Source organism: Nerophis ophidion, linkage group LG08 (genome assembly GCF_033978795.1).
Source record: "Nerophis ophidion isolate RoL-2023_Sa linkage group LG08, RoL_Noph_v1.0, whole genome shotgun sequence".
Lineage (NCBI taxonomy): Eukaryota > Metazoa > Chordata > Actinopteri > Syngnathiformes > Syngnathidae > Nerophis > Nerophis ophidion.
Genome location: NC_084618.1, coordinates 51,868,308 through 51,893,161, shown reverse-complemented (window position 1 = coordinate 51,893,161; position 24,854 = coordinate 51,868,308). Strand labels below are relative to the sequence as shown.

At 41.1% G+C, this 24,854-nt stretch overlaps 1 protein-coding gene across 1 annotated transcript in view; it reads left to right on the top strand.

Annotated features, from left to right (window-relative positions):
* pkd1b (polycystic kidney disease 1b) overlaps positions 1-24,854 on the top strand; it is a 78,389-nt gene that overhangs the window by 40,803 nt on the left and 12,732 nt on the right. The window contains exons 19-33 of the mRNA XM_061909825.1: positions 7,756-8,436; positions 9,503-9,638; positions 10,159-10,324; positions 10,393-10,588; positions 10,865-11,032; positions 13,398-13,538; positions 13,634-13,844; positions 13,924-14,047; positions 17,033-17,176; positions 18,954-19,296; positions 19,381-19,495; positions 19,569-19,783; positions 19,903-20,105; positions 20,181-20,378; positions 21,603-21,757. Of these exons, the coding sequence (XP_061765809.1) occupies positions 7,756-8,436; positions 9,503-9,638; positions 10,159-10,324; positions 10,393-10,588; positions 10,865-11,032; positions 13,398-13,538; positions 13,634-13,844; positions 13,924-14,047; positions 17,033-17,176; positions 18,954-19,296; positions 19,381-19,495; positions 19,569-19,783; positions 19,903-20,105; positions 20,181-20,378; positions 21,603-21,757 (3,196 nt within the window). The remainder of the gene's footprint in view (positions 1-7,755; positions 8,437-9,502; positions 9,639-10,158; positions 10,325-10,392; positions 10,589-10,864; positions 11,033-13,397; positions 13,539-13,633; positions 13,845-13,923; positions 14,048-17,032; positions 17,177-18,953; positions 19,297-19,380; positions 19,496-19,568; positions 19,784-19,902; positions 20,106-20,180; positions 20,379-21,602; positions 21,758-24,854) is intronic.

Sequence of the window (24,854 nt, the reverse complement as noted above, 5' to 3'; positions counted from 1 at the left end):
CTTCATTCCTATCTTTACGAATCGTTATATATCCTTTTATTATAAAGTTTAATTTTGGCTTCAGCCCTGTTTCTTGAATACAAATTATATGTGGTTTAGTTTTCATATTTTTAATATATCCCTTTAATTCATGTTCGGTTGCTATCAAACTTCTGGCATTCCACCGGACAATTAACAGGGTGTTGGAATGTGGTAACATGACTCCGTCACGTCTACTCTCTGTAGTATAGCTTGCACCCGGTCCCAAGATAGTTCTTTCAACAACTTTGCTGCTGCTTTGACAATCATTTTGATCTTCTCAGTCTTATTTCTAGCCTGTTCTGTACAGTTTATTACGTAAGCCAGGAATACAACTAGTTTTTCCGTGGAAATTCCTGTATTTGTTGCCTCTTGTTTTTTTTTATTTCTTGAACTATTCACACTTCTGTTCTTTTCTACACTTTCTTGATTTCTCACTTTAAATGCCTCTGCGTATGTAATATTTCTTTCAACTTTGATTTGTTGTACTTCTGTTGCCTGTTTCATGATGTATGGCTTTTGATTATTTCTTTTTTCAATCTACAATTCCAATAAATAACACGTATTTCCAGATTACTGATAACTTTTTCAAAATAAAATGTAATTCCTGAATAAGATAATTGTATCGAATCCAATGGATTGTCTGGTCCTAAAACCTCTTTGTAATGTTTGTTTGATTCCCCCAAAATACGACACAGTCTAATTTGAAAAACATATGTGCCTCGTCGGCTGTAGTAAAAAAAAAAAAAAAGCAAACCCATGCCTCCTCGGTCTAACCTCTCACAGCCCCTTTACTGCCGTGTCAAAGATGGATCAGAGACCACCTTGGCCCCTAACCCCCACTTCTTCTCCACTACCAAGAGAACAGTAATTAATCCGAGCTGAGTTTTTAAAAATATTCCAACATGAATTTTTACTTTCATTTTGTATCAAAGCTGAGTTGTGCTCTCTGGTTTATTTTGCAAATGAACCGACAGAACATGATCATGTACAAGACTCGCCTACCCCCAATGCACTGCAGCCCAACGCTCCTGGTCGGATGTTTTTTTCGGGGTTCATGGAGAGATGCGGTAAAGAGTGGTAGCCAAGACACACGGTCACACACGGTCACACACGGTCACACTCGGCAATTATTTTGTACCTGAAAATCAGATATCCCGGCCCCCCAGACACATTTTTTTTCCTCTAAATCTGCTCCCCAGGTCAAAATAATTGCCGAGTGTGACCGTGTGTGACCGTGTGTGACCGTGTGTCTTGGCTACCACTCTTTACCGCATCTCTCCATGAACCCCGAAAAAAACATCCGACCAGGAGCGTTGGGCTGCAGTGCATTGGGGGTAGGCGAGTCTTGTACATGATCATGTTCTGTCGGTTCATTTGCAAAATAAACCAGAGAGCACAACTCAGCTTTGATACAAAATGAAAGTAAAAAGTCATGTTGGAATATTTTTAAAAACTCAGCTCGGATTAATTACTGTTCTCTTGGTAGTGGAGAAGAAGTGGGGGTTAGGGGCCAAGGTGGTCTCTGATCCATCTTTGACACGGCAGTAAAGGGGCTGTGAGAGGTTAGACCGAGGAGGCATGGGTTGGCTTTTTTTTTTTTTTTACTACAGCCGACGAGGCACATATGTTTTTCAAATTAGACTGTGTCGTATTTTGGGGGAATCAAACAAACATTACAAAGAGGTTTTAGGACCAGACAATCCATTGGATTCGATACAATTATCTTATTCAGGAATTACATTTTATTTTGAAAAAGTTATCAGTAATCTGGAAATACGTGTTATTTATTGGAATTGTAGATTGAAAAAAGAAATAATCAAAAGCCATACATCATGAAACAGGCAACAGAAGTACAACAAATCAAAGTTGAAAGAAATATTACATACGCAGAGGCATTTAAAGTGAGAAATCAAGAAAGTGTAGAAAAGAACAGAAGTGTGAATAGTTCAAGAAATAAAAAAAAACAAGAGGCAACAAATACAGGAATTTCCACGGAAAAACTAGTTGTATTCCTGGCTTACGTAATAAACTGTACAGAACAGGCTAGAAATAAGACTGAGAAGATCAAAATGATTGTCAAAGCAGCAGCAAAGTTGTTGAAAGAACTATCTTGGGACCGGGTGCAAGCTATACTACAGAGAGTAGACGTGACGGAGTCATGTTACCACATTCCAACACCCTGTTAATTGTCCGGTGGAATGCCAGAAGTTTGATAGCAACCGAACATGAATTAAAGGGATATATTAAAAATATGAAAACTAAACCACATATAATTTGTATTCAAGAAACAGGGCTGAAGCCAAAATTAAACTTTATAATAAAAGGATATATAACGATTCGTAAAGATAGGAATGAAGGGTAAAGAGGATGATGTGCCACATTTATTAAAGAAGATGTAGTCACGGGTAAAGAAACAGCAGAACCTTTAGCAAAAACATGTGTTAAAGTGCACAGTAATGATAATTTGAGAAATGTGGAAAAACAAAAGAGAGAAAAAACAATGAGTTTAAATATTGGGGAAATGATGGAAGACAACGATAATAGCTTTACCAACACTATGGATATGACATTTTCTTTGAATGAAATGGTTCGAATTTTGAAAAAGGTTAAAAATACGTCACCGGGGAAAGACCTAGTGGGTTATCAAATGATCAAAAACTTAGGTAGCATCGTCAAAGAAGTGGTCTTGAAATGATATGACGGGATATATGAAGAAGGAGAATGACCGGCAGAGGGGATAATTAGCGGTAATAATTCCAATATGCAAGTCAGGGTAAGACCCGGAAGAGGCAGGAAATTATAAATTTGGGGAAAGTAATGGAAAAAAAAAATGATTAATGAAAGACTAGTATATTATTTAGAGTCAAAAGAAATAATCAAAAAACTAACAAAGTGGTAAATAATGTTCAAGACTGGGGAACGGCTTGAGGTTTAAGATTCTCTGTTGGAAAGACAAAAGTCATACATTTTACAAAGACAAAAGTACAAAACAAGCTCCAAATAAAAACTCTAAGGTGAAAATATAGAAGAGGTACAAGTATTTAAATATTTAGGAATATGGTTCGATAAAAATTTGAACTAGTCAACCCACATCAGCAAAATAGATTTGATTAGATTAGATTAGATAGTACTTTATTTATTCCTTCAGGAGTGTTCCTTCCGGAAAATAAAAAAATAGGGGAAAAAGTAAAAAGGTGTTAAAATTAATGAGGGCTTTGAGGGGTAATGATTGGGGGGCTGATAGGTTAACGTTGAAAACAATATATGTATATATTTATAACTTTAATTCCATCTGTTATTGATTACGGATGCATTATTTACCAATCTGCTTCAAAAACATGACTTGGGAAAATAGACCGGATCCAGTCACAGGCTTTAAGGTTATGTTGTGGAGCTACTACATCGACCCTAGTGGCAGTATTACAAGTAAAAATGAATGAAAAACCTTTGGACAAGAGGAGAGATCAACTCTCAGCAGTTTATCGGGCAACTTTAAAAGGATCCAAGCAAGGATATCCGACTTGTCCAGTGCTACCAAACTGCCAAGAAAAAGAGAAAAAAATAAAAAAAAAGAATAGTTTTGGGTGGATTATAGGAGACATATGTAATAAAGTTAAAATTGACAATATTAAAGTTAGTCCTACAGTACCAATGCCTGCAATACCACCGTGGATGTTTGATAACCCAAAAGAAAACATGCAATTACTAAAGAATAGAAATTTAAATAGTTACCAGATAGAAAAATGGATTGAGATATGATATATACGGATGCATCAAAAACTATAAAAAAAAAAATAAAGGTAAGAGCTGTAGCAGTTATCCCACAAGGAAACATAGTATTAAATAAAATAATCAGTGATAAACTATCTGTTTTTTACGGGGGAATTGGTAGCAATTTATATGGCAGTTAACTGGATAGAGGAAAACAAAGCAAGGAAAGTAGTTGTGTGCTCGGACTCCAGCAGTGCATTGATGAGCATAAAAAAAACATAGCATCAGAAACAAGACAAGATTTAGTTTATGAAATAGTTCAGGCAATCTATAGAATAAATAAAGCGGGAGGTGTGGTAACATTTCTTTGGGTTCCTTGGAAGATATTGTAGGATGGAATTCACAACACATAGGATATAAAGCATTATACACGTATTTAAAAACATTGGGTTAAATAAAAGAATATAGAGTAGGGATCCATCTTGGTCCACAGTCCATTTCAGTAAGTGACGCTAATGCACACCAGAAGGTTGCTTGGCGGAAACAACCGCCCACCTCCGGAATCAGTCCCCGCCCATTCCCCTTAGGAGCGAAATTCATTTGAGCGAAAGACATTGGAATGAGAGGAGCTCTTTAAAGCTCCTGAGAATCTTAAAAAGCTTACAGAAAACGAGAAAAACTTACAGCGGAGGCATGTCGGACATTCGCCGTTGTTTTCGATGATTTCCCCTCGGAGCAAGGATTCGATGTCTGGGTTCTTTGGCGCAATCAAGCCTTCTCCTCTGCCTGGAATGGCCGACTCTCTTCGACGGCCGTCGACGGACCCGTCAGCGTTAAGGGAGACCAGCGAGCCGGAGATGTAAACGGAAAATCTGTAAGTAAATATATGTATATATGTATCGTATACCGCATGTTTTTTTCTTGTAAAATGAGAATCATTTGACTCACCAGACTACGATTGTGTTAAAACAATCGCGTTAGGATCTTACGGCAATTCCTCTATGAAACAAAATAATGAATACACATAATATTAAATAATTCGAAGGTTTAAACACACCTCGATAATCATCTTCCAACTTTGTAAGATCGTTTAAGCAAAGTTCATCGTCTTTCACTTCGTCGTCATCGGCTGGTAAAAAAAAAAAGTATTACAACGTCATACAAGTGCAATGCTTTTAACGTTTAAATGCTTAAATGGAGTTAAACCAATGTCTAATAACATGGTATAGCAGAGGTAATGGTGTGTGTGTGTGTGTGTGTGTGTGTGTGTGTGTGTGTGTGTGTGTGTGTGTGCTTGTGTGCGTGTGTGTGTGTGTGTGTGTGTGTGCGTGCGTGCGTGCGTGTGTGTGTGCGTGCGTGCGTGCGTGTGTGCGTGTCCACATCTCCCCACGTAACATTCCCAGCCATCAATACATCGAAGCAGGGTCAAACATATGGTTAACCTTAAACTAATTAGTTCTTCCCAATCGTTTTAAACTGTCAAATGGATGGTCACATGCTGCTCAGATGACATTCTCAAGCTTCCTTAAAAACTGACCTGTTGTTTCAAACGATCGTAAACATTTAAACTGTCAAATGGTTGGTCAGTTGCTAATCATATGACATTCTCAAGCTTCCTTAAAAACTGAACCCTCCTTTGTCCCCAAACTGACCTGTTGTTTCAAACGATCGTAAACATTTAAACTGTCAAATGGCTGGTCAGTTGCTAATCATATGACATTCTCAAGCTTCCTTAAAAAACTGGCCTGTTGTTTCAAACGATCGTAAACATTTAAACTGTCAAATGGATGGTCAGTTGCTAATCATATGACATTCTCAAGCTTCCTTAAAAACTGAACCCTCCTTTGTCCCCAAACTGACCTGTTGTTTCTAACGATCGTAAACATTTAAACTGTCAAATGGATGGTCAGTTGCTAATCATATGACATTCTCAAGCTTCCTTAAAAAACTGACCTGTTGTTTCAAACGATCGTAAACATTTAAACTGTCAAATGGATGGTCAGTTGCTAATCATATGACATTCTCAAGCTTCCTTAAAAACTGAACCCTCCTTTGTCCCCTCTTCTGGTCTTAACGGTGTGTGCGTACGAATGTGTATTTGTGTGTGTGTGTGTGTGTGTGTGTGTGTGTGTGTGTGTGTGTGTGCGTGTGTGCGTGTGTGTGCGTGTGTGTGTGTGTGCGTGTGTGCGTGTGTGTGCGTGTCCACATCTCCCCACGTAACAAAAACTTCCCAATCCACGGTAGATAACGATGAAAATATCGAGAAAGGGCTTCCGTCTCTTCTTTCTTTTAGCTGAAATAAGCAGATATCACCCATTTCGTATCTGAATACAAATCCAAAAGATCCCTCCATCCCGTACGCTTCCAAGTCCCATTTCTCACGCAAAGACTCGGTCGGTGGCATCTGAATACGATTTAGAAACACTCGACTTTTTTGCGGAGCGTCAATGTAAGTTTTATTATTTTTATAAATCGACACAGGCGTTTCACTAATCATGACCGAATCGAACAAAGTCTTTACGCTAACGTATAAAGCTCCAAATAACGACTAAGCCTTACACCGCCTTTTTGTACCCCTCCTCTGCGTGTGTGTGTGTGTGTGTGTGTGTGTGTGTGTGTGTGTGTGTGTGTGTGTGTGTGTGTGTGTGTGTGTGCGTGCGTGTCCACATCTCCACACGTAACATTCCCAGCCATCAATACATCGAAGCAGGGTCAAACATATGGTTAACCTTAAACTAATTAGTTCTTCCCAATCATTTAAATATGTTTTCGGGAAGTCTGGAAGTTGTTTCAAACGATCGTAAACATTTAAACTGTCAAATGGATAGTCACATGCTGCTCAGATGACATTCTCAAGCTTCCTTAAAAAACTGAACCCTCCTTTGTTCCCTCGTCAGGTCTTAACTCCACCCTCTTCCTGGCTCTTCCTGGTTTTAACCCCTCCCACTTCAGGTCTTAACTCCACCCTCTTCCTGGTTTAACCCCTCCCACTTCAGGTCTTAACTCTGCCCTCTTTCTGGTTAAAACTCCACCCTCTTCCTGGTTTAACCACTCCCACCGCAGGTCTTAACTCCACCCTCTTCCGGGGTAAGCCACACCCACTTGACCTTGACATTTGACCCTGACCTTTGAACTTGGACCCTTGACCTTGACCCCCCATAAATCATTGACCTTTGACCTTGACCCCTCATAAAGCATTGACCTTTGACCTTGACCCCTCATAAATCATTGACCTTTGACCCCCATCAATCATTTTTGACAGAAGGTACGGACTTAAATTCTCTCTCGCGGTTTACCTGACAGATAAATCATTACATATTGGGAAGGTGCACTATCTACTTTAGACGCCAGATAGCAGTAGCATATTGAATATCTAAAAAGGTGTTTTGTGGCAATTCATACTTTGACCACAGCCTGAGTTGCTTCGTGGACCGATATCAGGGCGGACACTCTAACCACTAGGCCACTGATTAAGCCTAGTGGTTAGAGTGTCCGCCCTGAAATCGGCAGGTCGTGAATTCAAACCCCGGCCGAGTCATGTCAATGACTATAAAAATGGGACCCATTACCTCCCTGCTTGGCACTCAGCATTAAGGGTTGGAATTGGGGGTTGAATCACCAAAAATGATTCCCGGGCGCGGCCCACTGCTCCCCTCACCTCCCAGGGGGTGATCAAGGGTGATGGGTCAAATCCAGAGAATAATTTCGCCATATCTAGTGTGTGTGTGACAATCATTGGTACTTTAACTTTAACTTTTGACTGGCACGTTCCATCATTTTCAGCAGACTGCATTGCAAAATTATTATCCCTCCCCACCCCTTTTCCTCTCACCCAGGAATGGGGTCAAATTAATCCCTTCCCTACTGTACTTGTTGCAGTATGCAAATTAGAAACCTGATTATTGAGGGGAAAGCAATTGTAATCATAGGGACTTAATGGCGTTCTACATCCTTTAAACAAAGTTTATAATAGGGTTGTTTTTTTTTACAATAAGTGTTAACTGTTGTGGTCTATGTTTGCAGGTAGCTCCCTGTCTGCTTTGTCTCTGTCAGTCAATGCCCCGAACTCCCAGCAGAACTACTCAAGAACTTTAGGAGCAGCTTCATCAATCACCTTGTCCGCTCTGGACACTGCAGGGGCTTTGATGCGCACCCTGATGCACGCTGCCGGTGGGGTTCCCCTTTCCTTCTTCACACCTTATATCAGTACAGTCGGCTTCCACGGAGACCCCTCCGACCTTCTCTGCTCTAAGCAGTCCGATCCAATGATCTCCAGGTCATCATCAACTCCCCCATGTCCGTTTCAAATCCCAACCACGCTCACTGCACACCTGAAAAGTCAGCGCCCAGAGCTGGTGCAGGTGGTTTTTGGTCTGGATGAGTCTCACGCTTTGCTGTCTGCAGCCGACCCCCCGATCTCTACTTCTTTGGTTGCCATGGAGATCACCACACCGCGGGGGGAGCCCGTACCCATTCAGGATCTGGAGCCCGAACAAGCCATACAGGTCACCCTGCACAACAAGCATCCCGTGAAACAAGGCGACAGGGAGAACAAACTGAGAAATGGTGGCGGACACGCGGATGGTACATGTACTACTGTAGTACTGCCCCTGGACGGACGTCTGAACTTCACAATAAAACCTGTGGATGGCATGGATGAAAATGCAGGCTTATATATCTCCTGCAACTTCAGCCTGGAACAAGGTACGGTTTCTTAAAAAAAATCACATATTTTCCAATATAAAGTCGATTATGTTTAAAATGAGCGATTCAAATTATATTCTCAAAGGATTTGAGGGACTTTGGGACTGGAGGGTGATGGTTCAATTCCAGCTGCAGACAAATCAAATGTTGAGAACAGCTTCAGGACTACTGCTTAGTTGCCCTTCAGCGTGTATTATCAGGGTTGTATTTGAACTTGTAGGTCTATTTTGAATGACAAAATACATAATGAATTGTGCAACAAATTCTTGTTAATAAAAATGTACGGTAGAATGTGGCCCGGTTAAACGTAGATCACACGCTGTGCATAGGGCCACACAATCTGTGAGGTGTACCGTTTTGCGCCAATAAGCGAGTATATAATGTCGATTAATGAATGACAGGGCGCTTCATTAGCAAAGAGCACCATCTATCTATCCATGCATCTATTTTCTACCGCTCATTCCCTATCTCAGCTACAGTCGGGCGGAAGGCGGTTTACACCCTGGACAAGTCGCCACCTCATCGCAGGGCCAACACAGATAGACAGACAACATTTACAGTCACATTCACAACACTAGGGCCAATTTAGTGTTGCCAATCAACCTATCCCCAGCTGCATGTCTTTGGAAGTGGGAGGAAATCGGAGTACCCGCAGGGAACCCACGAATTCACGTGGAGGACATGCAAACTCCACACGGAAAGATTCCGAGCCTGGGATTGAACCCAGGACTGCAGGACCTTCGTATTGTGAGGCAGACTCACTAACCCCTCTACCACCGTGAAGCCCATAGCAAAGAACACACACAACTTTATTTTTTAAGTATTTTTAACTGTTTATTTTGCACTAAAAACTAAAAATTATTGAACAATGTATTTTCCATGATTTTTTTTAAAACAAAACATCCCTCAATTTAAATTCAAGTTCGATAATTTTTTTATACGTTTTCATAATGGGGGAGCCTCAAATCAACATTCTGCCAAGTGTTTACAGTAGAAAAGGGATTCATATGGCCCAAATGCTGCAATTACAAGTTTGATTGTAATTCTATACATTTCATCTCCTTAGATTTTACTTCAGTGACGTCGGGACGTGTGAAAATAGAAATAACAAGTGGATTCCAGGATCCTCTCACAAAAGAGTGGCCAATCACACTTTCTGCTCTGAACACCTTCACGGAGAAAACCTTATTCTTATCTCCACTGTGAGTACACTGTTTAGACTTAGACCAGACTTGACTTTTGTCATTCAAATTTGAACTTTACAGTACAGATAAGAACACTATTTTGTTGCATTAGCTCGTTGTAATGCAAGAGGAGCTATAAGGTGGATATTTAATATATTTACTGTACAGATATTGATTGTTAGATTAAAACTTTTATTAGTAGATTGCACAGTTCAGTACATGTTCCATACAATTGACCACTAAATGGTAACACCCCAATAAGTTTTTCAACTTGTTTGAGTCGGGGTCCACGTTAATCAATTCATGGTACAAATATATACTATCAGCCTAAATATATTGCACTTTTGCATATGCATCCACGTTTACGGATGTATGTTATATTGTGTTTATATTCAGATCTCAAGTTCCTTCAGTAAGTTGTCCTAACTCTCGTTCTTCTTTGTGACAGTTTAAAGCGGAGGGAGGAGACACTCGCTGTCGAGCTGACCTCATCTGTAGCGGAGGGCAGGCCTGTCCGTGTGTCTTTATGCGTGTTCAGCTCTCTGTGCCAGTACTACAGTGTCAAGGAGAGAAGTTGGAGCAGTGAGGGTCTCAAGCCACTGGAGGGGAGCACGCTTCAAACAGTGCACTGTCTGACGCGCCACCTCACCATGTTTGGGGCCACTTTGTTTGTTCATCCTGGGGCCGTCGTACTATTGCCACCTGTATGTCAGCACACACATATTCATTTTAAGTGAAGCTCCCATTGATCATTGGTGTCTTGTCTATGCAGTCTGGTGGCCCCGTGCTTAATGTTGTGGTAGGGATCGTATGTGCTGTTCTGGTCCTGATTCATCTGCTGGTGGGACTCATTGCCCACAAACTGGACCACCTGGACATCCTGAGACAAAGCCACGTGCCTCTGTGTGGTCGTTCTGGACTGTACCACTACCGAGTGCAGGTCAAGACAGGCCGGAGACAAGGAGCAGGTCAGAGAAGTTGAAAAAATAAAAGTATACGAATATTCCATCCATCCATCCATCCATCCATTTACTACCGCTTATTCCCTTTCGGGGTCACGGGGGGCGCTGGCGCCTATCTCAGCTACAATCGGGCGGAAGGCGGGGTACACCCTGGACAAGTCGCCACCTCATCGCAGGGCCAACACAGATAGACAGACAACATTCACACTCACATTCACACACTAGGGCCAATTTATACGAATATTAATATTGCAATTTTAATGAATAAGATTATCCCTTCAGGCACAACAGCACACGTTGGCATCAGTCTGTACGGCCTCAACAAGAGCGGGTCTCGCCATCTGCAAAGGGATGGAGCTTTTCAACGTGGCAGCCTGGACCAGTTTCACGTAGAGACGGATGACAACTTAGGGGAAGTTTGGAAAATTCGGATCTGGCACGACAACACAGGTATTAGTCATTGATTTGAATATATTTGGACTGCCACAGAGAAATTTCGCAAGAGCTATTCGTCCTTGCTCATTAACACATTATAATGGGACTTTGTGTTGTTTTGTCATTACAACTCTGTATAATCGCTGGAGGCCAAACTTTTCTGCTTAACACACTTCACCTGGTCTGGTCGAGAATAAGAAGACAAAGCGGAAGGATCAGTGTTGCTAACTACAGTATATTTAGCAAGTACCCCTCCAGATTGTCTAGACCAGTGGTTCTCAAATGGGGGTACGCGAGATTTTTTTTTAAATATTCTAAAAATAGAAACAATTCGAAAATCCTCTATAAATATATTTATTGAATAATACTTCAACAAAATATGAATGTAAGTTCATAAACTGTGAAAATAAATGCAACAATGCAATATTCAGTGTTGACAGTTAGATTTTTGTGTGGACATGTTCCATAAATATTGATGTTAAAGATTTATTTTTCTGTGAAGAAATGTTTAGAATTAAGTGACTCCAGATGGATCTTTATTACAATCCCCAAAGAGGGCACTTTAAGTTGATGACTACTTCTATGTGTAGAAATCTTTATTTATAATTGAATCACTTGTTTGTTTTTCGACAAGTTTTTAGCTATTTTTATATATTTTTTCCAAATAGTTCAAGAAAGACCACTACAAATGAGCAATATTTTGCACTGTTATACATTTTAATAAATCAGAAACTGATGACATAGTGCTGTATTTTACATCTTTATCTCTTTTTTTTTCAACCAAAAATGCTTTGCTCCGATTGGTACCGGGCCGCAGAAGAATTTTTTATTCATTTTTATTTAAAAAAAAAAAAAAAAAAAATATATATATATATATATATATATATATATATATATATATATATATATATATATATATTTTATTAAATCAACATAAAAAACACAGTATACACTTACAATTAGTGCACCAACCACAAAAACCTCCCTTTTTAGTGACAAAAATGTCCCTTTTTCATGACAAAGAAAAAAAAAAAAAGGACCCCCGCCGGGCCGTGCAACAAATTATTAAGCGTTGACCGGTCCGCGGATACAAAAAGGTTGGGGACCACTGGTCTAGACCACTAAAAAATCTAGCGACTTTTTCTGGTTTATGGATGGGTATTTTTAAATTATTTTCCATTACTTTATTTATCCATCAAGTCTGGTGTAAAGACAAATTTTCAACAATGTATTCGCCATCAATCACATAAGGATTGGGTTCGGTGGGACAGTGGAAAGGGGTTTGTGCATGTGCCTCACAATACAAAGGTCCTGAGTTCAATCCCGAGTGTGGAGTTTGCATGTTCTCCCCGTGACTGCGTGGGTTCTCTCCGGGTACTCCGGCTTCCTCCCACCTCCAAAGACATGCACCTGGGGATAGGTTGATTGGCAACACTAAATATACCCTATTGTGTGAATGTGAGTGTGAATGTTGTCTGTCTGTCTATCTGGGTTGGCACTGTGATGAGGTAGCGACTTGTCCAGGGTGTACACCGCCTTCCACCCGAATGCAGCTGAGATAGGCTTCAACACCCCCTGTTACCCTGAAAGGGACAAAATGGATGGATGGGTATTTGTCATCAATCACATTAGGGTTGGGTCCGATGGATACCTACATTTTAACTCTCCTGAAATTGTCAAATGTGTAAACGTCTATTTGTATATTCGATGCTCAGTTTGCCGACCTGAAGGATTAGCTGCTACAGGTGTATAGCAGCTAACTGTGTCTTCATACATCCTGTGAAGCCACTCCCCTAACTCAATAATCCTCAATTGCAGCACATAAACAACATTACTGACATGTATATTATCACTGGAGGACGAGCAATCAGGAGTAGGCACGCGTATCGCTAAGTTAGCTGCAAACTATCCAAGAAATGTAGATGGAACTACGTTACAGCAGAAAGTAAGCCGATGCTAACAGTAGATTAATACAAATCTAGAGAGAGGATACTATAACAACACCTGTTGGGCCATTTGTTGCTGTTTAGCGACCACTGACAGACATACACGTACTGTAAGTGAAGACGGATTGATCCATAAATCAGTAGTGTAGGAGTGGTTACCAAATCCGGTACTTTGTTTGACACCGTCCGAATCCCACCGGTCCTATTGGGGACCGATTCACGTGAAATCCAAAGGTACCATCTTACTGTAGTTGGCTTGCACGTGATGTCGCCACTGTGTGCCGACTCCAGCTTTTCACACTTTGGCACTCGACGATTACTCCAGCAGCACTGAGACTGGAGGATTCATTTCTTTAATTCAAAGAATATTATCTGTTTGCTCTTCTCAGCACTTTCCTTCCTTTGAATACATTGTGTTGTGCATGTCAATATAGGGTTGGATCCATCATGGTATGTTCAGCATGTGGTGGTCTGGGATCCTGTGACCGACCACATGTTCTTCTTCCTGGTAGAGGACTGGCTCTCGGTGGAGAACCAGAAGAATGGTACAGTGGAGAAAGAAATTCTGGCATCATGTAAGAGCACAATTTTTCACGTTAATCTTGAAAAACAATTTTTTTAAATGGCATTGAGTTAACTGATGAGCGAAAGGTTGACTTATCATCCACAGGTCCTGAGGAGCTTACTGAATTTAGACGAATCCTTTCCTCCCAGCTTCTTTTTGGGATGGTAGAGCGCCACCTCTGGTTGTCGCTATGGGAACGCCCTGTCCTCAGTCGTTTCACCAGGTCTCAAAGGGTCACCTGCAGCGCCCTCATACTGCACTTATACCTGGCATTAGGGGCGATTTGGTATGGGGCTGTTGGCTCCAGAGGGCACAGGTACATTCTGGATTCATGTCAGTCAAAAATTCATACCATTCAGCATTTTAACTTTTATTTGTTTTTACATTTGGATAAGAGGAGCGGTGTCTGCTAATCTGCTGGTTAGCATGGAGACAGTCGCTGTTGGGATGGTCGTCGCAGTTCTTCTGTTTCCTCTCCAGTGTTTGATCTCTTTTTTGTTTAGAAAAACCCATAATAAGGTAACTCAACACTGCTCACACCTTCTAATACAACAGTTGTATGCACAATGGGCCGGATTTACTAAGATCCATACACAATGCAACAAACGTGTGCAATCTATAAAACAGCATCTACTATTAGTGGGAGTGTTGCGTGTGATCTACCAAGACTGCATGGCAATTGTGAAGTCGTGCAGACCATCTTATTTAAATGAGTATTTTGGGTGTCTTCACCACATAAACACTTTCATTTACTGCATATTCATGTTATCATGATCCTACCTTTGGCGTTTTGCTATGTTTTTGAACATGCTGGAGACATCTATCACTTTTTATGGGCATTGAAGAAACAGTCCTGCAGTGCATCTAAAGTTGTGATCAAAATTATTCAACCCCCACACAATTTTGGTGTTTTAGCAAGTTGGACATTTATACCGTATTTTGTTTATAATCATATCAAATAAAGATGTGTCAAATAGACAAATGCAACTTAAATTCTAACACTGTATTTTACAAAATACCAAAAAATGACTTTTTTCTTAATATCTCATTGACAAAATTATTCAACCCCCTAGTTACATGCATCTTTAGTACTTAGTAGAACACCCTTTGGCAGTAATTACATCCTTCAAACGTGATACATAACCGGACACAAGCTTCTTGCAACGATCTACAGGTATTTCAGCCCATTCCACTTGGGCAAAGGCCTCCAGTTCAGTCATATTCTTGGGCTTGCGTGCTGCAACTGCCTTCTTCAAGTCCCACCACAGGTTTTCTATAGGATTTAGGTCTGGCGACTGTGAAGGCCACTCCAGAGTCTTCCAGCCCTTCTTCTGCAACCACTCTGATGTTGATTTGGAGGTATGCTTGGGATCGTTGTCCTGTTGGAAGGTCCAACGTCTCCCAAGCCTCAGCTTCGTCACTGACTTCATGACATTTGCAGCTAATATATCCTGGTAGGAAATCGAATTCATAATGCCTTTAACGCGCTGGAGATTCCAGGTACCTGAGGCAGAGAAACAGCCCCAGAGCATGATTGACTCCCCACCATGCTTAACAGTAGGCAAGGTGTTCTTCCCTTTGTAAGCTTCATTTTTTCTCCTCCAGACATAACGTTGATTCATAGGCCCAAAGAGTTCCAGTTTTGTCTCATCACTCCATAGAACAGTTTCCCAAAACCTTTGGGGTTTGTCCAGATGATTTTTGGCATACTGGAGTCTATTTTCCTTGTGCCTGGTAGTCAGAAGTGGGGTGCGCCTGGGAGTTCTGGCATGGAGGCCTTCATCTCGTAGTTCGCGCCTTATTGTCTGGGACGAAACCTGCGTTCCCCCCTCTGCAATGTCCTGTTGTAGTTCCTCAGCTGTTACCCAGGGGTTTTGTCACCACTGTACGCACACAGCATCCTCTTTCTACCACGCCCAGGTAGTGTTCCCACTGTGCCTTTAGCTTTAAACTTGCGAATTATGCTCCCAACTGTGTCTCTTGGAATGTGCAATGTCTTTGCTATTTTCTTATATCCATATCCTTTCTTATGAAGAGAAATTAGCTCCTCTCTTGACTTCTTTGACCACTCCCTGGACTTCAACATGTTGCAAATACACCATTGACCATCTACAAGAAGCTGAGCGTCACAGTCTTTTTCAATCAGTTTATTTGTTGCTCGTTATGGTTCTAATCACATCTACAGATGTTTTCAACACCTGATTGAAAATACCTTATAAGTACTAAAGATGCATGTAACTAGGGGGTTGAATAATTTTGTCAATGAGATATTAAGAAAAATGTCCTTTTTTGGTATTTTGTAAAATACTGTGTTACAATTTAAGTTGCATTTGTCTATTTGACACATCTTTATTTGATATGACTATAAAAAAAATACGGAATAAATGTCCAACTTGCTAAAACACCAAAATTCTGTGGGGGTTGAATAATTTTGATCACAACTGTACAATAAAACCTCTTTTTAATTATTTTTTTTACCTCCGAAAGTGCACTCATTGGAGAGAGGCTGCATTTACTCCGCTCAAGATGCAAAAAAATGTAAAACTAAAACATGTATTTTTTCATATGAGAAATATGAAAGTAATGAACGGCATTAAAAAAATATATATACATGACACCAAATAGCATCAATTGACTTTGTTTTATTCGGCCCCTTCTGTCCACTAGCTTGTATTAAACTGTAAAATTATGTTGCTAAATAGACAATATGTGAAATATCTTTTATTTCTGACCGTCGAAAATGTTGACACACACACGTAGGACGCAGAATTCTTGCCTGTCCGTCGTCTGTCTGTGCAGCCAATTTACGTCCTTTTTTATACGTGATAAATACAATGTGATAAATATAATGCAAATAAATAAATAACACTGCATGCACTAAATAATTACATTTGCATCTTCTCTTCCCAGTATTGTGGGCATTTGTTCGTAATCAGCATAAATTTTACACATAAATGAAGACAGAGATGCAACATGGATTGCACGCCTTATTCTGCTCACTTAACAGACGCAATCCACTTTGCACATGTTTAGTAGATCAGCTTTGTGTGTGCTATCAGGTTTGCATGTTTTTTAGGATGTGCAAACCTTTAGTAAACCTTTAGTTAACCATTTTGCAATGCAGTGTGATGAAAATGATGGAAAGCGTCACGCTACATAGCAACTGACGCTGTGGCCACAGTTAGAATTGCCACAAAACACATTTTAAGATATTCAATACTTCAATGCCATCATTTCTACTTAGTTGTTAATGGACTTCTCATCTGTCAGCATACAAATGTATTTCCCATTGATCTAAAATACACAATATTAAATTTGTGTATGTGTGAATGTGTGTTTGTGTGTGTGCGCCTATGTGTGTGTGCAAGTGTGTGTGCATGCGTGCGTGTGTGTGTGTCTATGTGTGTGTGTGTTGGCGTGTGTGCCTGTGTGTGTGTGTGTGTGTGTGTGTGTGTGTGTGTGTGTGTGTGTGTGTGTGTGTGTGTGTGTGTAAATGTAACACAGGTTATCGTGGACATGTCAGTTCCTCCATCACCGGTTTGTCACTCTGTGGAGATGGACGTCTACCTCGGCCAATCAGCACAATCAGGCCCGTCTTTCTTATCTCTTTCTGAATCCTCCAGCCAAGTCAGAGAAAGTCCTTCATCCGTAAGAGTACATACACACAAACACACGCACACACAGTAGTTGTCCAGCTCTTTCAGTCCGTCAAATACATAGTCTCTGCGGGTCATTAAAAAGCATTAAAAATCAATAAATGTATTATGAGAAAAGTAAGGCCTTACATGGCATTAAAAACATTCAATCAATAAATCAATCAATGTTCATTTATATAGCCCCAAATCACAAATGTCTCAAAGGACTGCACAAATCATTACGACTACAACATCCTCGGAAGAACCCACAAAAGGGCAAGGAAAACTCACACCCAGTGGGCAGGGAGAATTCACATCCAGTGGGACGCCAGTGACAATGCTGACTATGAGAAACCTTGGAGAGGACCTCAGATGTGGGCAACCCCCCCCCCCTCTAGGGGACCGAAAGCAATGGATGTCGAGCGGGTCTAACATGATACTGTGAAAGTTCAATCCATAGTGGCTCCAACACAGCCGCGAGAGTTCAGTTCAAGCGGATCCAAGACAGCAGCGAGAGTCCCGTCCACAGGAAACCATCTCAAGCGGATCAGCAGCGTAGAGATGTCCCCAACCGATACAGGCGAGCGGTCCATCCTGGGTCCCGACGAGCGGTCCATCCTGGGTCTCGACTCTGGACAGCCAGTACTTCATCCATGGTCATCGGACCGGACCCCCTCCACAAGGGAGGGGGGGACATAGGAGAAAGAAAAGAAGCGGCAGATCAACTGGTCTAAAAAGGAGGTCTATTTAAAGGCTAGAGTATACAGATGAGTTTTAAGGTGAGACTTAAATGCTTCTACTGAGTTAGCATCTCGAACCGTTACCGGGAGGGCATTCCTGAGTACTGGAGCCCGAACGGAAAACGCTCTATAGCCCGCAGACTTTTTTTGGGCTCTAGGAATCACTAATAAGCCGGAGTCTTTTGAACGCAGATTTCTTGCCGGGACATACGGTACAATACAATCGGCAAACATTAAATACAAGGTCCAGAGGCCTTAAAAATATTCATACGAATGGAATTAGTAACAGTTCGGTTGGTAGAGCGGCCGTGCCAGCAACTTGAGGGTTGCAGGTTCGATTCCCGCTTCCGTCATCCTAGTCACTGCCGTTGTGTCCTTGAGCAAGACACTTTACCCACCTGCTCCCAGTGCCACCCACACTGGTTTAAATGTAACTTAGATATTGGATTTCACTATGTAAAGCGCTTTGAGTCACTAGAGAAATATAATATACAAATATAATTCACTGCACTTCACCTGACCCAGTTTTTCCATTTAGGGGAGAAACTGCACTTTAAGATGTCCAATAATTTATTGGATATCTTAAAGTGCAGCAATTGATTTTTTGCTCACAAACATTGAGTCCATTTTATTTTGATGTTTGTTGACCTATTTAGGATAATTACCGTATGTTATTGACCTTCCAATTATAATGGTAAAAAATACTGCAGTAATAAAAATGTGATTATAATACATATGATTACATTACTACCGCCCGATTGTAGCTGAGATAGGCACCAGCGCCCCCCGCGACCCCAAAGGGAATAAGCGGTAGAAAATGGATTGATGGATAGTGCTTATTCCAGCAGCAAAAATGTAAAATTGTCAACTATGCAACATTATCATTGTCAAATGATTACAATTGTGTCCGTATAGACAATTGTTTATAATTATGATCTGCAGTAGGACATCATGGGCAAAATGTTTTAAGTTGCTTTAAAAAACATTCAACTAGATTTGCTGACACGTGCAGAAACTCTGATAATAATACTATCTGTGTTTATCCTACAGTTACTGGAGAGCAACGCCTTTGACTCAAGCATCCTGGACTTCTGGGCTGTCTCCGGTTTGGTGCCTCAGGCGGACGCTGCAGTTCACGGAGAGAACGCGGCTTCCTGGACGTCATGTGACAGCCTGCTTAAAGAGTCTGACGCCCCCGACCTCTGTGATGCCTCACTTGATGGGTTTCCAACTCGCCAGCTCAGGAGGAAAAAGGCTCACTTGCAGCTTCACCTGACCTCGTCTGACCCTCCTGCTACCAAACACGCTCATCCATCCCTGCCTGCACAGGACCAGCATATTATTTCTGTGAATGCTCACAACCGCAATATTAAGACATTTTTGACTCTGTCCGGTAGGATGGCGTTCACTAAAATCATAAACCAGATTCGATTCAATAACTCAAAGAATGCTCTGACTATATTGTTTACACTTTCAGAGGAGAATCTGCTGATGTCAATAGAAGAAGCAAAAGAAGTCACTTCATGTTTGTCCAAAAACAACTCAGACAGCGGCAGAGACTCCCCTACAACCGCGTCTTCAATCTCAAACACGTAAGTCAGGCTTCTGTTTAGAATTAAAGTGCAGAGTCATGCATCCTTATTTGGGTTTCCTGTCCTTTCTTAGTCAGAGCACCTCATGCAGCAGCTGGTCAGACCACACTGAGGATAAAAGCTTTCACGAGCCAGAGTTCCTCAAGTTCGGTCCACATGCTTGTCCCTCCCCGTTTGAGAACAAACTCTACAAATGTCCGTCTGTACAGTCTGTTTACTCGGTGGCCAGTACCTTCCTGCCGAGTCCGTCCCCGGACTCGACAAGATCCTCCTCCACCACACGCATCGGTACGACAATTGGGTTCGACTATCCAAAAGGGATGTCAAATTGCAAAGTTGGCAAAACGAAAGTGCAAACTGCATCGAAATAATAACTGATCCACCACTACACCGTCTGACCTCCTTAGGCATCGCTCGAGCTCGACCCAGCCAGCTCTTACCTCCCTGGGTGCTGTGCTTGATCTACCCCATTGTGGCCGTGCTGATCGGATCCTGCCTAGCTCTTGTCGGAATCTATGGCAGCCTCTTCTCCAGAACCGTCGTCCTCATGTGGCTGATATCGGCATTGTCTGCCTTCCTCACCTCTGCTCTCCTGCTGGAACCTCTCAAAGTCTCTTCAAACACCTCGCTTACCGGCCACACTTCATTGAGCTTTGGTGTATAACTCTTGTATTATCTTGCTCAGGTTTGCGTGCAGGCCTTGATCTACACCATAGTTTGGCGACCTGTGGATCCAGAGGTTGAGGACCAGCTGGCCCAGGAGACCTCAGTGGTGAAGGCATCCGGAGAACACAGTGGGAAGGTTAAACCACCATGTGGCTACGGCCTGCTCCAAGCTAAGGAGGAGGCTCGTAAAGTCCGTGCCCTGAGGTCACTCATGAGGGTGAGAATCAAAGCAACCTTTCTGACTATTATTAGAGTTCATATTTATCTTAACTGCACTGTAAAAAAAATACAGCAAGCAAAAAGCAACAGTAAAGCACTGTAAAATCAAAAGTTGTTCATCACAGTAGTAAATGCAGTGGATTTCTGCAAGCCAAGAAACAGTAGATAACCTAAATTACTATTGTTATAATATTTACTGTGTAAATAAGGAAAAGTTCTACAATGCAACTGCGATGAGACGGCGACTTGTCCAGGGTGTACCCCGCCTTCCACCCAAATGCAGCTGAGATAGGCTTCAGCACCCCCCGTGACCTTAAAAAGAACAAGGAGTAGAAATTGCATGGATGGATATACAATGAAATTCGCAAGTACTGTAATGTCACAAGCATGCCAATACTCTAAAATATACTGTATTATTCTGTCTTAATTAAAGTTTTTGCAGATTTTACATTTAAATTCACAGCATACCTTCATTGTTTAGGGGGTTTGTGTTAAAGCATTAGCCTAGTTACCTTTTGGCTAGCAAATTTTCTTGTATGTGCTTCATTGCAAACTGCATGGAAATGAAACGCGCTGTAAATTTAAGTGTGCTGGAACTGGTTGCAAGCAGTTATTTAACAGATACGGAGCAGTTAAGACTCATTTTTAATAGCTCACTTGAAGAAACATGTTGCGGAAGGCCATGTTGGGAGTTGTCCAGTGAAAGGTTGTACAAAGACCTTCAAGTTAAAATCCTCATGTACCGCTCACATATCTTGGAAACACAGGCATTTTGAAGGTACTAGTGGTTAGTGCTCGTGCCGAACAGTGCAAGGCTTCATTCTGTGTGGAGTTTGCATGTTCTCCTCGAGACTGCATGGGTTCTCTCTGGCTACTCCAACTTCCTCCCACCTCCAAAGACATGCACCTGGTAATAGGCTGATTAGCAACACTAAAATTGGCCCTAATTTGTTTCCCGATGAATTCCTGGCAGACTTTGCTGCCAGTAAAAGTTTTATAGGTTTTTTTGTTAACAGGTTACCAATAGACAAGTTTTTTTCATAGTAATTTACCGTAAGCAAAAAAAATTATTAATTGTAAAATTACCAGATTCAACAATGTAATGTCGTATACGTGACTGTATTTTTTACGGTGCATTGGCAACTACAGCTGCCGGTATTTTACAGTAAACTGTGCAGATTTTTTTTTTTTTTACAATGTGTTTTTTGTTTTGTCTCCAAAGCACTGTGTGTACCAGCTGCTGTTTTTTTTGCTGGTGCTCCTGATGAACTATCAGGACAACATGGAACAAAGACAGGGAAGGTTGTTGCAATTCGCTGTGAGACGGCAACTTCTCACTGCTCCCTTGGGGGTGCCCAATCTCACATCCGTCGCAAGGTGAGCACTTTCACTACAATATACAACAGAGGTGTCGAGCCTTTTTCATCCAATGGTGGCATATTAAGAAATCAAAGCATACTGGGGACAAAGTATTGTGTTTTTCATTATAAGTATCAAAATGGTAGCCTTTACGGTTTACATTGTGCTATTATGATCTACAAACCCCATTTCCATATGAGTTGGGAAATTGTGTTAAATGTAAATATAAACGGAATACAATGATTTGCAAATCATTTTCAACCCATATTCACTTGAATATACTACAAAGACAACATATTTGATGTTCAAACTGATAAACATTTTTTTGTGTGCAAATAATCATTGCCTTTAAGAATTTGATGCCAGCAACACGTGACAAAGAAGTTGGAATAGGTGGCAATAAATACTGATAAAGTTGAGAAATTCTCATTAAAGACTTATTTGGAACATCCCACAGGTGTGCAGGCTAATTGGGAACAGTTGGGTGCCATGATTGGGTATAAAAGCAGCTTTCATGAAATGCTAAGTAATTCACAAACAAGGATTGGGCAAGCTGTCGTATTTTACGCTTCATAATGCGCCACACATTTTCGATGGGAGACAGGTCTGGAATGCAGGCGGCCCAGGAAAGTACCCGCACTCTTTTACTACGAAACCACGCTGTTATAACATGTGGCTTGGCATTGTCTTGCTGAAATAAGCAGGGAAGTCCATGATAACGTTGCTTGGATGACAACATATGTTGCTCCAAAAGCTGTATGGACCTTTCAGCATTAATGGTGCCTTCACAGATGTGTAAGTTACCCATGCCTTGGGCCATAATACACCCCCATACCATCACAGATGCTGGCTTTTGAACTTTGCGCCTATAACAATCCGAATGGTTATTTTCCTCTTTGTTGTGGAGGACACCACGTCCTCTCTTTCCAAATATAATTTTAAATGTAGACTCGTCAGACCACAGAACACCTTTCCACTTTGCATCAGTCCATCTTGGGTGAGCTCGGGCCCAGCGAAGCCAGCGGCGTTCCTTGGTGTTGTTGATAAATGGGTTTGGCTTTGCATAGTAGAGCTTGAACTTGCACTTACAGATGTAGCGACCAACTGTAGTTACTGACAATGGTTTTATGATGTGACCCTGAGCCTGTGTGGTGATACCCTTTACACACTGATGTCGGTTTTCGATGCAGTACCGCCTGAGGGATCAAAAGTCCGTAATATCATCGCTTACGTGCAGGGATTTCTCCAGATTCTCTGAACTTTTTGATGATTTTTCAGACCGTAGATGGTAAAATCCCTAAATTCCTTGCAATAGCTCGTTGAGAAGTGTTGTTCTAAAACTGTTCAACAATTTGCTTACAAAGTGGTGACCCTCATGCCATCCTTGTTTGTGAATGACTTAGCATTTCATGGAAGCTGCTTTTATACCCAATCATGGCACCCATCTGTTCCCAATTAGCCTGCACACCTGTGGGATGTTCCATATAAGTGTTTGATGATTATTCCTCAACTTTATCAGTATTTATTCCCACCTTTCCCAACTTCTTTGTCACATGTTGCTGGCATCAAATTCTAAAGTTAATGATTATTTAAAAAAAAAAAAATGGTTTATCAGTTTGAACATCAAATATGTTGTCTTTGTAGCATATTCAAATGGATATGGGTTGAAAATGATTAGCAAATCATTGTATTCCATTTATATTTACATCTAACACAATTTGCCAACTCATATGGGAATGGGGTTTGTATGTTCCCCAATTTTTTTTTATATAAAAAAAAAATCTTAATTTTGACCTCCCTCAATCAGATCCTGCAAAACCATCTGAAATACAGTTGTATTCTTGTAGGAATTACAAACAGACTTCTAAGTGTTTTGTAAAATGCTAAAATGCCTATTTACGGCAGCTTTTTCAGGAAGTTATGGCAACATTTTTCTGCCTTTTTCTTTATAAAAATTGGTCATCAATGTTTTAAGTGTTCCTTGTAATATTAACCTCAAAAACCACAGGATTTCAACAAAAGTCAAAAACCAAGCTAATGTACGATTACATTTTATTACAAAAAAATTATAGTAAAAATAGTTATAAGAAACACCACTAAATGTTTCCTTATTGCCTGCTGCCTGCTCTGTCGTCCACAAATTACAGACATTCTACATGTATGTGTAAGCTCTTGAAAAGTGTTCGTTCACCTCAAACATTAATTTATGTTGCAACGCCTTGTGTGCTGCAAAGAAGGCTTAGCGCTGTTGACGGGAATCCGAAACAACGATGCCAATTGACCAAATACGTGCGGGGAAGTTGCAGGTGTCGTGCAAAGTTTTGTATGCCTGAAATATTTTGTATCCCCTACCGTGGGAGCGCGCATGGGGGCTAAGTTCTGGGCCTTGTTCAGACAGTGGCAGCACTTCCGTGTTATTAGGGATGCCAATGATTATAAATATGATGTATCACCTACTAACTTTTTTTGTGATTAATGACATGAGTCCAAATTCCAAAGTTTTGTTGTTGATGATGCTAAGTAACAACAGAATAAAAAACATGTTAGTACATCAATTGAGGAAAATAGAGGGCAGGGGACAAATTGTATGGCAGCACAGACATATAAATGATAAATGATAAATGGGTTGTACTTGTATAGCGCTTTTCTACCTTCAAGGTACTCAAAGCGCTTTGACACTACTTCCACATTTACCCATTCACACACACATTCACACACTGATGGAGGGAGCTGTCATGCAAGGCGCTAACCAGCACCCTTCAGGGGCAAGGGTGAAGGGTCTTGCTCAGGACACAACAGACGTGACGAGGTTGGTACTAGGTGGGGATTGAACCAGGGACCCTCGGGTTGCGCACGGCCACTCTCCCACTGCGCCACGCCGTCCCAATATATAAAATGCTATTATGTATCCTCTACTAACTTTTTTTGTAATTAATAAAATGAGTCCAAATTCACAAGTTTTTTAGAATGCCAACAAAGTATGTACATGTAGTCCACATGATGTTGGTACATACCAGGGACGTAATTGGGACACACATTCTCTGGCATAAAATATGTGTTTTTTTTGTTTGTTTGTTTGTTTGTTTGTTTGTTTTTCTAACATGGAATTAAGTCT